This window comes from Montipora capricornis, chromosome 7, assembly GCF_036669925.1.
Source record: "Montipora capricornis isolate CH-2021 chromosome 7, ASM3666992v2, whole genome shotgun sequence".
Lineage (NCBI taxonomy): Eukaryota > Metazoa > Cnidaria > Anthozoa > Scleractinia > Acroporidae > Montipora > Montipora capricornis.
In genome coordinates this window covers 23,976,061-23,990,547 of record NC_090889.1, presented here as the reverse complement: position 1 = coordinate 23,990,547, position 14,487 = coordinate 23,976,061, and the positions used below count along the sequence as shown (strand labels likewise).

Genomic DNA, 14,487 nt, shown 5'->3' with positions numbered 1-14,487 from the left:
CAGAAAGCAAAATTCTGCAAAAGGGTAAACTTGGTGATGAATTTAAAATTTCGGATACAAAGGATCGAGACGATTTCAAATAATCTGAATATTTATTAATATGTTTTCCATGGTCAAACTGCTCTTTATCTTGTATTTACACATAATTATAGAATTGTTATAATTGTCGAAAGGTGAAATCTCAGTATGTTACAAACTGATATTTATATACGCACATGCACGGCTAACTCCTTGTCTTTTGTTCTTCCATGTACATCTTAATACTCATCATTGTTTAGACAGGTGCCCGGTTTATCCGTTATGCTCCGTTCAATTAATTTGCATTCATATATTCTTAAAACGCTCCATTACATATTCTTCTTCAATAGTTTCTAGAGTGGTTCCTTTATAGTTTAACTCCTCCTTGTAATTTTGTTTCAGCGTCAGCCAATATTTTGCGGAACAAAATACGAGTGTGTGCTCCATCGTTTTTTTTTTTTTTTTTTCATTTTAAGTATTGACAGTCCACGAGGCGTGTTTTATTGTTCGATTTTGTCACGTTGTGCTTTGTTTTCGTGTAATTTGCGGATATGCTTTTTGAGGTCAAAATTCCGACAGAATCCTTTTCCACATTCTTTACATGTAAATGGTTTCTTTTCGTTGTGCGTGTGCATATGAAATGTCAAATTGTAGACTTGATGGAAGGCTTTCCCGCAAATGTGGCACTTGAAGGGCTTCTCGCCAGTGTGCGTTAGCCTATGGTTTTTGTAATTTCCTTTTTGGTGAAATCCTTTTCCGCAAATGTCGCAAACAAACGGCTTGTAGCCAGCGTGGATTCGAATGTGCGTGTTCAACGTTGATGATCTGTTAAAAGCTTTTCCGCAAATATTACACTTGTGCGGTTTTTCCTTAGTGTGGATGATTTTATGCCTGCATAAGGTACTGGCTTGACGAAAACCTTTGCCGCATATTTTGCATTTGAAGGGTCGAGCGCCCGTGTGCACCGGCATGTGGCGAGTAAGGTTATAATGCGCATTGAAAACTTTTCCACAAACTTCGCAGGTGAATGTTTTAGGAGCACCGTTACGTCTTTTTCGGCCAACTGTAGCAGCACCAATAGTCGACGCCGGAAGCGAAGAAGGCTTTGTATTTTCCAGGTTAAGAAATCCACTTCCGGGGATGAAAATACCCGCGCTAGGATACCCGTCATCACTTCGAGTCGGCGAAGGAACCAGTGCACCGTCTAAACTTACAGGACTTGGATTTCCAGAGTCTGCATAACAGCACCGTCTTTCATTAAACAATGGCTCCCCAACGCTTATATCGCGGTCAGAATTTAACTGAAGAGAATTGAAAGTAAATGGGTTGAAAAAGCGAGCTTTCGGCTCCAGCTGTGCTTTTCCAGTTAAAATCTCTGGGTCGAGAGTCGCGAGATCCAACTTGATTGGTTGGAAAATCTGTGCCGGCTCGATCTCAACTCTGATAGGCTCCCATACGTTAGGCGGCGTGGCTGGTGTGTCACAACCTGTGAGAGGAACGAGATGGAAAGAGCAGTTTTAGAATTTACTTCTGCGTTTGCTCACTAATGAATATTTAATGAGGTGTGGCAGTTTTTAAATCTGAAAAACTTCATGGTTTGAAGATTTGATTTCGTCAGGAAAATCGTGCTTGTAGGTTACAGACAATCTAAAGACTAGGTTAGGGTGAATGTACCCTAAAAATACTTCTTAAAAAACTCAAGCTTACCTTCATCCCAAAACAGTGATGGACTACTCTTTTTCAGCTTAACAAGAAATGATCGAGGCATGCTTTTCTATGACCTTCAACACAGTTATATTAGCACCAGTTAATCTCGCTTTCACAAGTGTAGACTCTTTCAAACGGACTGCGACCACGATTTTTCCTCAATTTCACGATCAAGCATTCGATAGCAAGGTTTAGAAGAGTTCGTGTACAAATCACACGCGAATCTTAAGCTGGCACGAGGTTGACAAGCGTGTCACTGAATCAACTGGCTAATTTAGTGGCGCGTGCCGCATTTAAAGCGTTCGTGTGCTCTTTTTACCTTTGTATGTATTATGTCAGCTGAAAAGAGGGCAATGCAAACAAAAACACAAGGCAAGCTGTCCAACCGCGAACATGCACGACTGATTTCATTGGCTGGACAAGAGCTGTTCTCTCGAGGGAGGTTGCCTTTGAACCAATCACAGTTCAGCCTGAGGGTACTCTTAATAACACCAACGAACAATTGAAGTAAAATGGGCCCGCCCCAGTATCTCATTATCACCTAATTGCTAACTCTAATTTTCGTGTTCCGTAAGTTGTACTTTCTAAAGTGTGGAATTACTTCTCTGCTAAAATACAACACTGTTTCATTTCAACTTAACAGTCGCTCATGGCTTTCGCGTCATACGCCACCTTCATAAATGTGATCGCTCTTGCGTTGCGTGAAACTATTGTTTTTCAAATAAACTCGAAGAAAAAAGATCTTCTGCCTCGGGGGGATCTTAGCAAAGCATGAAAACCTCTCTCCAAGCGCAGCTGCATGAATATTTTAACAAGTTTTTCAGGAAGAATGTTAATTTTTTTTTTAATGGTAAAACACCTTTTCATTGCAGTATATTCAAATGAAGATAAATGTTGACTGTGTAGAATTTTCTTTGATTCAATTGTTTTAGAACACAACTGTGTTTGGTAGCCGGCAATAAATCACAAACCGAAAAACATTTGACAAACAAAATGACTCAAGCCAAAACGGCTTATTCTAGAAGACTAAATCAAGAAAAATCCATCCTCTCGCCCTAAAACAGATGTTTGTTTAGCATAAGGAAGTTATCAGAAGCATGCCGACAGAGAATAGTTTGTTCTGGATCACTAAGCAACAACTAGCGAAAAAGATACACAGTAGTAGAACACAGCCATATCTATCGTATATCTAACAAGTTATCTAAGCATATCAAAGTTCACAGTTTGCCGTCCCAAGCTAAGCAAAGCAGTCTATTCGAGAAAACAACAACTGCCGAAGAACTTATCTAATAGTGCATGGACGGTGTTTTTTTAAGTCGCCGGGAAGTCTCGACTTTTTTTTCCTTAATTGCTATATCGAGCATACTTCGACATAAATATTTTATCGCTCCTTGAAAGGCCGAAAAATAAGATCGTAATTGAGTATTATTTAATTCATAATAGTAACGAAATTTATGACGGGTTGCTTTAGGAAAGAAAGCACAATTAGTTATTCCATAAACTGTATTGTGCTTCGTCGCAGTTTGTCAATTGCGCGTTCTTTCTCTCTCTCCGTTGACCAGGTGGCGGTGGATTCGTTAGCTCTCGAGATTGAACAGGATTTATGCAATGCGTGTTGTTATCAAAATCATTAAAGTTTATAAGTGGCCTAGCATTTAGAACAACCAATCAAAAAATTGGCGACGTAAGAAAAGTATCGAATGTTTTTAATTTGATGTACAACCCCCTTCCTACGAAATTTTAATTGCATTAACTATGTTGGATCGAGCACTTTTTTTTTGTTAAGTTACATTTGTGCGTATAAACTCCCTCAAAGTCGTTGAAGTAAATAAGTTATCTTTAGGTTATTATATTACTGACAACTTGTCCGCGTGCACATTTACAAAGGCATGACCGCGTGTGTAGGATTTTGCGCTTTGTTATTCAAATGAAATTGTTAACGAAACAATGACATTACAATAGACACCACGCGTATGCTAAATTTCAATAGTGTTGCATCTTACCAAAAAATAAGTTAGTGAAAATTGAAAGACTTGTTTTCTATTTATTCTCTGATTTATGACAAAACTGCGTAAAAAAAAATTCTCCTTAAAATCTATTTTGAGGTATTTCTTGTCCGATGCAATCAAGCTCAGTCTGGAGGGATCTTTGTTTTCAAGGTAAACAGGGTCGGGGGTTTGTACGCTTGGAGGCTACCAGCAGAGAAGAAAATCTGTGCATTTTCAAATTAAAAAGGCTTGGTTTTGCACGAAACAGCTCCAAACTTACACTGTCGTCGCGTTTAGTTCAATTCCATAGGGGATTGATCAATGAAATGCCCCTGTTTGATCAAAGTCAGTTTAATTCAAATTCAACCGCTTTAAAACAACTGAACAATGCTGTCACACGTTTTGGGCCGAAATGTAGTTTTCGAGTTTTCACGGTTTTAATTCTACTGTGTTGAAGAGTCTTTGTCTCCTTTAGATTGCATTCAACTAAATCACTATTAAACAAAAGCAAGAGCTTAGAGCAGAATTGTATCATTGTCCAGGGTTTGTTTCTTGTAAAGAACACGTGGAAATAGAAGTGGGACGGATAGGAAAATAAAACGAAGAATAAAGTCTTTTGAGAAACGCGTTTCGGATTGAAGATGAAAAATCACACCTGAAAATATTAAAGAAACTTCTGTTATTGGGCTATTTAACCCGGGTACATTTGATCAAATTGTGCCACAGCTAAGCTCTCTTTCCAATGACTTTAAAACGCTGCGGCGCTGTATATTTCATGAAAATCGATTGAGTTTGGCACACGGCGACTTCATTTAAAATCTGTTATGGGTATTCGTATTTGAAAAAAAGTTTGGTGCAATTATTGAGTATAGCAAGACACCTGGCGAGGTTAAGAGGTCACTGGGTTTAGTTGAATATGGCGCGTGGGCAGTCGCGTGGCGTAAAGACGAGCCAAATCTTTGATTGGCAGGTGAATTCTTGGGAAACCTATTGAACGCGCAATAGCTAATTAAACATTTGAGACGCGCGAACAAAGCATGCGCCTAAATCAGTCGCGTGTCCCACTCATTTCGGTTTGATACTTTATCAAAGCAGACAGAAGAAGATGTTTTCATAATTATAGGTAGCAAGGCAGTTTTATTGAAGAGCGGGACGGCGCGAGAGCACAAATAAGATTTTCATTGACTGTGAAGTGCGACGTCGCATTTGAGAGTTTCGCGATTTTGAGATTTTCAAAAACGGTCAAAAGACAGATGCCTTTTAAATGAAATTCTTGTAGCTTAATTATGAATTTTTGCTGAAGGTTGAGTTGGGAATTTTTTAAGTTAGCAAAGGCAAACAAAAGCGTTTTAAACGCAGCTGATTTTTGTTTGTTTATTGATCTCATTAGGCTCGATTATTTATGTTCAAATCACCAAGAAGGGTGTCTAAATTAAGAGATAACATTTTAATCAAAATATACCACCTTATCTTCATAATTTACAACAAGATTCGAATTTTCTTTATTTAACAATCATGGATTCATAAGCGTGAAAAACCAAGGCCCTTTCTGAGGATGAAACAATAAGTTTAGTTCTAACACCTTTGGAAAAGAAAGACCCGGGTCCAGTGATTGGGCTGGGTCTGTCTCATTGACGTCATAGGACTAAAATACTCTGGACGGTAAATATTGACATAGATTAATTTCCAAGCGTGCACAGTGACAGACCGATTACACCGAATCGGACAATAGCACGTGTAAACAATTACAACACCGAACATGCTGGTGTTTTGCGTTTTTGAGAATGAATCAAACTTGTTTCCAAAGTACAATTTAGCGCGTACATTTAAAGTACTCTATCAACTAAATATTTGAATGCACTAACGCCAGTTCATCTGAATACTTTATATTTTATCTTGTTACGAATAAAGCATAACGCAAATTGCTTTTCGGGTTTTTTAAATTTTAATTTTCACGGTAGTGGTCCTTTGCGTACGCAAGAAATTTAATTAGCTTATCTCATCAAGCTCTCTTAATTGCCAATTCCAGTGAGTGAACCGCGTGTGTTTGCTTTGTTCCAAGGCACGTGCTAGAACTAGGCAGATGAAGTGAATCTTGGACATTTCCACGGGCCTCAAGTATTTTGCGTAACCGCACTATAGTTGTACTTAATTTCCAAGTACGAAATTAATTTGTCAATTCTAATTGGCGTGATTGCTTGTGAGATAAGGGAATTTTAGAAATATTGGAAGAGAATCGCATTATCTAGAAAAGCTTCAGATGAAGAGATGATTGTCTCACTGATAATCATTCTGAAGAATCCGACAACAACCTGGTGAAATCAGTCTCAGCTCCTTGGGGAAATGTCTCAATTTCGTGGACAAGTCATGTTCTACAGTATTGCCACAAACGAGTCTGTTTAGTTTTGTTCTCTGCGAATTCCTATTTTATTTTTTTTCCTGTCACCCTCTAATAGCTCCCTAAAACTATATATATTTTTACGTTTCTTATACAACACCTCTCCTACCTACGAAAACGCACTATCAACCTCTAATCTGATCTTTTTTTCATTTACCTCTGACTAGCAAAGATGATCACATTTATACAAAAAGCTGTGTGATTATATTTGGAGTTTTAAATATTTCCTTGGTTCTTAATATTTATCAAAATAAACACAGTTTCCTGTCCTCCAAAACACGAAGTGCTCTCAGCAACTGGCATGGCGATCATTGGCAAATCTTTGTAGCTAAGTGAAGCAAAAATGCAGCAAATGGGATCGATCGACCAGCATCAAATTTCCGTCGAGTTGTCTTCTAATGTCACGGTAAAAAAAGGAGTTTTTTCCATACCTTTTGGCGAAAGGAAACTAAAACTGAAACTCGGATATAGAGTCATTTGGAGGCCATAACCCAGCCGGGGGATTAGCGAAGCTAAGCCTCGTTTGTCTTTTTCACTATAACCTTTACAATTCAAAAGAGACCTGTACGATAATGGTGAATGGCATTTTCTTTAACAGCGTTAAATTTTTAAAATGACTTATCTATGTATCGGTTTTAATTTTATCTTCCAAAAATCCCATAGCGTTATTTAGAGCATTGTCTAGGAGTATCACTTTTCTATCAGTACTATACCTGGCAACACATGGACAAAATATTCTTTAAAGCATGGATATTTCGGCAACACTTTTCTGGTTATAGACTGGTTACTATAGACCCGCTGACTTTCATTCAGGTTTCCCTTCGTTTTTTTTCCCTTGGGTTGAAAACCAGCAAAAACCGCATAGCCACTAATTTTCATGTCTTTACAGAATATAAAGTCTCGCAAAAGAAGGTTTATCTACTGCGGTGCACTTAAGCAAAATCTTGCATTAACAAAGGTTCAATTGGTAACACTGAGAATTGCTCGAAACCGGCGTTCCAAGGTGAATTGACGGCTCAGTCATGATCATCAGGGACTTTGTTAGCCGTATGAGTGCAATTAAAACTATACAGTAGAATAATCACTGAGAAAGCCAAGCTTCAATCAAAAAGAAATCTTTATTAGAAGAAGCATCATCAAGGCCGGAAAGTATAAGTTTTTTCATTTTTTTAGTAATCGCATCAGGAAAAAAATTACACAGGAAAAAACCAAAAATCAATTATTCATAATATGATAAATAAAATCTCTATTGCAAAGAAAATTACGTTTGCGGTTTTCGTAGAAAACTGAGAATTTTTATATTTCTTGTTATTTATTTATTTATTCGATGTACCCTTGGTCGCATGATTGTATGACATAACTGGTCGTAAGAATCGAATGCACTGAAGAATTCTCGATTTTTTTCAAAGTCTTTCTATTCTTTTGTAGTGTTTAAAGAGTTCTCCAAAGAAGATTTTTTCATGGTTTTCAGATATCATAAATCCTGAATCGATCGTGATCGTAACAAGGCACGATTTGTACTTTTAGCACTCCTCCAAAGTAAGTGCGAAGAAAATATCGGCAGATTTAAATCAAAATAATTACCTTTCACGATTTCGTATATTTAGTCGCGATTTTAGGACAACAGTGCTTTGAAACAACTTGTTCATCTCGTGATCTTAAATTTCCGAAGCTTTCCGGAAGTCCTCAGAGATAACTTCGTTTTTGCCTTGATCTATTTTTGCCGTCTTACGGATGAAATACCTGGATTTGTGCATGGCACAATTCACAAAACAACTTGTATTTCCAAACTTTTTTTTCTCATGCATCACTAAGGTAGGCGGCTTTTTTTCCTCCCAGTTTTCTGCGGGCGTTTTCCTCAACCAAAGCTTCACTTATTGTATTAGTATACACATTATGTTTTGTGAACCCGAGGGGTGAATATAAATTCCAAGGCTTTTTGTCTTTTTAAACAAAAGGTGACAGGGGATTATCTCCTCGTCTTTGGAAAATGTGCTTTTTCCAAAACGGAACAAGATGTTAGCTGACCATTTGGTAAGATTGACCACAAAGCCCATCTAGAAATCCAGCTTGGAGAAAAATCGACTCAGGAATTTTGCAAAACTCTATCATTTTTCTAAGCTTTAGAGGTAGTTTGCAATGAAGTGGATAAGCCGAATTGAAGAGCAATTAAACTGATCTTTAGAACTCAGTGAATTGTTATTCGACAACATGCTAAAGAACAGAAGTTTCTTTGAAGACTTGAGGAGGGTGGTCCGGTGAAGTACTTAATGACAACATTGTCCTTTAAAGAGCTCTAAATTTTAGCTGAAATCGGAGACCGTGTGGAAGTCTCGAGACAAAATGGGAGTGATCGAAAGCAAATGTATGTATGTATGTGCGTAAAAAATTGTTTTGCAGAGTCGAAAAAGAATTTAGGGCGTTGTGACCACGCTATAACCTTTAGCAATGCTTTTACTTCAATACCGTACAGTTAATCAACGAAATTAAAAAAAAAAAAAGGCTTGATATTGAAATTACAAATGGAATGATAGGCTAAAAAATTGCCACGGTTGCATGGTTTTGGGAGACTGTGGGTACGTATATGAAAAGGCTTTCATATTTTTCAAATCCAAGTTAAACTCCGTTTTCTTTGACAAAGAAAAATAAAATGAAGACGCAATTAGCGTTTCGTTTTGTTGATTGAATTTGACTAAAGAGAAGTATCAACACGAAATTGGAAAGAAAGGATCGACATCAAAGAGTACTCAAATTACTGTCGAGATGGAACCTTTGAAGCAGTCATTCATCGCACGCGCCACATGTACAAGATAATGGCAGACGTTAAACCTCGTGTAATGAAAGATCTTTTATTGTCTACACACATTATAAATAAAGACCTAGTGTACAACAAAATAAATTTCAGTTCTATATTTAGACGACTCATATGTTTTGCTTTGGTGAGATATCCACGCATTCCGGCAAAAAAAATTTAAGCTAGATAAGGGACAGTTGTTAATGTTTGGCGCTATCACTACGCAGATTTCGTTGCCCTAGTCCGATATCATTAGTAAAGAAGCCGTTTTAGACAGTATGTTGGAAAGGCTCTTTTTTGCCAGCAAAAACACTTGTATCTTCATTGTTTTACAACAAAGTATCTTTGAATTTTTTCTTTTGTTTTTTTGGGGCCGTTTTTACATCGCCTTGAAAGGCATTTTTCAGTTAAGTTCAGACGTATATGTCACAAACAGTTGTTCGCCAGCAATAAGAAAGCTATTAAATACCCATTTAGGATAAAAACACCCTTCAAATGTTTTGGCAGCGTTACAGAAATCTTTTATTGTAAGAAAGAAAGAATAAGAGTTTCCCAGTCAAACGTAATCAACCAATTTTATTTGCTCTCGACTTGTTGTTTTTCAGTTCACTCCCTGCGAAGTAAACATTTTTCTCTTCTTTGAAGAGTAACATGTTTTAGTAAAAGTATCCTTTGTATATAGATACGTACGTCCCGTCGATTTGCTCACTTAAACTAGTTCAAAATGAAACGTGTTCTGCCATCGAAGCCGCTGTTTATATATAATTTATTTTGCCACAACGCCCTGCTAAGTACATTGTACAATTTTTTTCTTCAAAACTAAGGCAAGGTCACCTTGACGAAGTGTATTTGACAAACGAATTTTTCTTCACGTGAAACCTACAGCTCGCCACTGAATTGGGAAAAAAGTTCACAAGCTCTCCACAAGTTCTCCAAACTTGAATAGGAATTCTTGATCGCTGCTACAACTCCACGGCACTGACCCGCCTTCGGCGAAGGCACAGAAGAATCAAGGAGTTAATATTATTTCATTTATGTTTCCCTGAGACCAACAATCTGTCTTTTCAAAACCTAGCGTTGAAAAATCATACACAAACAACTATGTACATCCAAAAGTATTGTCAGCTAACTAACACTGAAGTTTAAATAACTTCTATAACAAAAGGGAAGCTATGCGAGTTTTTAGAACGAGTTTTCATCGTTCTTTAATTTTTCGCGCCATAGAAATCATTTGTTTTAGGGAAAAGTGTTGAACAGTTTCAATGTCAGCGAAAACTACTGCATTATTTCTCTTGAGGAATAGAGCACTGTTGGCCTTTGCGGTTTCATTTGGACGAGGTTTCTTTACGGGGTTTACGAATATCTAGCTTTCAAGTATGCGATGCATGGAACTATAAGAAGTACAGGATGCTTCGCTGCCATTTGAATGCGTCATAGACAATAACTGTTATCTGAGACTTCGCATATAACGGCTAAGCCAGATCCACCTCATAAACATATTTATCCTAACAAATGACTTTTACTTCCATAGTAAGTTAAGGAGGGTTTCAGCGTCACAAAACAAGCTCAAACTGAGGAAGTTTATATTTGCAATAGCTTTAATTACACGTATACATCATTGATGAATCGAAACACATCACCCATTTTGGTGAACCGAATGGAAGAAATAATAGCGTCTGGCAACAGATGGCTTTCTACTATTCTATATTCCATAATTATTCGCAAATACGTCGTTAGTCGGCAAGATTAAATTTTTCTCCGCTCACAAACTTAAAAAACAGGAATCCTACTCGTCGATTTTATCGCAAGAAATGGGTCAGTGCTGCAAAAGTTGAAAAGATGGTAAACCGATCTACCTTTACCGCGTACAATCTCATCTGAAATCAAGCAAGCTTCAGAAAATTGCATTTTTCCTATAATTTGAAACAGTAGTGTGAAATTTAGTAATCTTGTACGGTTAATTAACTGACATTCATATCAAACCTTGCGCCCTGCATTCCAGCTATAAAGTTTCTGAAGCATGGAAGAGCGGGGTAAAAATTTGGACAACTGCGTTTCTCGATCTCAAAGAGTTAGCGATATTTTTTCATCACTTTGAATCTAATTTATCACGAAATTATCATGAACAAAGTCGAGTTTCAGCTGCAAACTGAGCTAGCCGCAAATTGCTCACACGTCTGTCTTCATTTCGAACATATTTCTTCAAAAGTAAATAATCGAAGAACTGCCAAACCTCTTAATCAAATATGCGACACAGGTTGAAGGTGCCGCGGTGAATACAAACTGAAATTCAAAAAAAGTAAGACGGCAATTTCTCTCATGGCCTCAATTTTTCATATTTACAAGCTGTGCCTGGCTTCAGTTGGAAAGACTAGATGGAATGATCAAGTTGTTAATGCCAAATATCACATCTTGTTTCTTGATATAAGCTTGTATTATGCATGGTTCCTCTACAGTGAACATGAAACAAATTATTAAAAGGGAGTACCAGACAAAAATCATACCATGTTTAACTAACCTGGATTTCAAAAGTTTTCGATAAGGCAGTGATCATCTGTAAAAGTTTAAAGGACCTTAAATGTCTCAGCTTGAAAAACTTAAGAATAACCCAAGATACATTGAAACTATGTGGATTTCAATGCAAAAGAGAAAATTAAAACGCTAGCTGGAAAAGCAGCAAAAAATTAAAGACAACGCACGTTTTTGAAAATTTAATTAAACGTAAATTTTCCGTGATTTCGCCAGGGGAAGACGACGGGAAATTTATATTTAAAAAAAGCCGATTTTAAAGATAGATTTTAAGGAGATGGAGATAAAACAACTAGAAAACACAGTTCGCACGGTTCCCTAATTAGTATGCATTAAAAGCACAAGTACTTCAGAAGATTTGCATGTCAAAATATATAGAGAGAGAGACAGAGACAGACAGAGAGAGAGTAGAAGAGAAACCCTGACAATGCACACCCCAAAATAATCATATTTTTAACTGAATAAATGTTTGAAAGAGCGGGATTTGAACCCACGTCCCCCCGTTACTAGTCGGGTGTGATAATATATATATATATATATATTATATATACACTCTATCTAAAATTAAAATTAGCCTGTATCCTTCTAGGATCCTTCCTTGTCATCCGCTAAGTTGACTACGGTCGTGCATCATTAAATTGATCCTTAGTTGGGTTTCAAGTGAAGTTATAGGCTCCCCTACCTTGTCACCTTGAAAGAAAATTTCCCGGGAGGCCCACGCCTTAACCACGTAAATCACCTCTTCAATGGCTGTGTTGCCAGCATGGTTGTCCTGGTGGTGTAGTGGTGATCACACCCGACTAGTAATGGGGGGACGTGGGTTCAAATCCCGCTCAGGGCAAATTTTCTTTCAAACATTTATTCAGTTAAATATATATATATATATATATATATATATATATATATATATATATATATATAGCTAAGCATAAATCACATCTTTTGCTTGAATTGTGATAGGGGCGGGCTCTTGCAATGATAGACCATGAAGTTGTAAAGCTAGTGTTGCTGTCTTTGAGTTGCCAGATGTATTTTGATAATTCAGTGCTATTAGAAAGTTTCCTGTGGGTGAATGTTGACTTGTGTTGAGTCTATCTTTGTTTAAATGTTCCTTCAGTCAATTCGATGTAGTTCTTGGTAGTGGTTTGATTGGCTGTCGTAGAAGTTATTTGTGCATTATAGATCAGGCTGGTGGTTAAGCATTTACTGTCGAGAGGGCAATTTTGTTGGGATCTGCAGTTACATAGTTTGTCGCTATTGTCGTTGATGTTGTTATTTGATAAGATCTTCTTGTTATGCTTGTTTATTATGGCTCCCATATTCTCCATACAGCTGTAACTTACTTTGATGTTGTTCATGTTGAAAAGGGTGTGATACTTGTGTTGTTGAGGGAAGTTGAGTTAACCTCCATCCTAGGCATCAGTACTGCACTGATGAGGCCCAGAAGGCCGAAACAGTACTGTCTGCAGATTGTTATATATATAATACGGTGATGCCATGCCTCGTATAATATTAAATAACTTATGAAGACTTCTTAAGGCATATATATATATATATATATATATATATATATATATATATATATATATATATATATATATATATATATATAGATGATGAGGTCCAGAAGGCCGAAACAGTACTGTCTGTAGTTTTATATATATATATATGTAGAGGACGGACAACTTTTGGAAGCTAAAAAATAAAAATATATCTAAAAACGTTTCGGTCTTAGACCTTCATCAGTTTACAGCATGTGGAGAACGATTTGGTTTAAGAACTTATACATATGGTTTAGAAAGATTGTTTGTTTCAACTGTATAAAAAAATATATTCATATGTCGAGGTTTGGACTGGGACGTACTGTCCAAATTTCTGTCAAAGTTGGCACAATTCATCACCGTACTTGTTTTCGCGCTGCATGCCCTTTATTTTAAGAGTTTTTCTCCAAATTACGCGAGGACCGTTCGAAAACTGGATCAACCGGAAAAATTGTAGTTATATAGCAAAAGCTACTGAATATTACTGAAAACTTGAGCCTACTTGTTTGTCCGGGACAAAATCTTTCAGTAAAGTCACTCCAAATTGCTCAATCTTGCAAAAAAAAAAAAAGTAAGCAAATTGGAGCGCTACATCATCACCTCACACTCAACGTCTGGCTCCAAATGCAGTTTTCACGGGAACTACTACAACTTCTACCAATCAACGTTTTTAAATTTCTCCTTAAAATATGTTTTCCTATTACCTATTACCTATTACGAGTACATAACACCATTAAAAAGAGGGGATCACGGTGCTCGTTCAGGAGAAAATAGCCATTCCTTGACAGATTACGCTTGGCGTCAGTGAAAATCCCCAATTTTATCAATGTGCGCGAGCTAAAGACGCAAGAAATTATGCGCAGTAGGGTTGCGCAATGCAAAACAAGGGAATTACCTTAAAGCGCAAAAGAAATAGTTTCTCCTTCTCTTATATAGCCTCCCTCCCCTCCCCTCCCCTATTCAAAATTAGAAGATAACACAACAATTTCCCATTAAAACCGTTCAGTTTTGCACAACATTTAATCGAGTGGGAAGAAAAGCAAAGAAGACGTCAAAAGTGCTAACCTTCCCAATGGTTTTGTCTATGATTGCAGCAAACAGATTATATCCGAGGTTTTGCAGTACGGGGGCCAACAACATCAAGAGGACTTCACGTGAAGATTTTCCATCATCGCTTTATGTCGATACTTAATTAATTACCCTTTCACTTCCAAGAGTGATTGATAGAAAACTTCTCCTAACAAGCTCAATACATCTGTCAAGCTGACTGGTGACGAGAATAATTAACAACTATTCACCGAAGGGGAGGTGGCTAGTGGCGGATATTTACAAAACCCAGGAGGCGGCGAGGTAAATATCCACCATTAGTCACGGGACCCAGGTGATAAATTTCTTTCGTATATACTACTCAAACTCCGATTCTCCTCCGAGCAACATGCGCGGGATTTGCGACCAAAAATATTGCAATCGTTTCAGGAATAAATGAGTTCAAATCACCTTTTTGTGCTATTA

General features: G+C 37.3%; 1 protein-coding gene across 1 annotated transcript; it reads right to left on the bottom strand.

Annotated features, from left to right (window-relative positions):
• Positions 1 to 73: 73 nt before the first annotated feature.
• LOC138057759 (fez family zinc finger protein 2-like) lies at positions 74 to 1,997 on the bottom strand. Its single transcript, XM_068903692.1, has 2 exons — positions 1,726 to 1,997; positions 74 to 1,504 (listed from the first exon to the last, which is right to left on the bottom strand). Exons 1-2 carry the CDS (start codon positions 1,784 to 1,786, stop codon positions 519 to 521), a joined length of 1,047 nt encoding a protein of 348 aa, XP_068759793.1. The 5' UTR covers positions 1,787 to 1,997; the 3' UTR covers positions 74 to 518.
• Between the last annotated feature and the right edge of the window lie 12,490 nt (positions 1,998 to 14,487).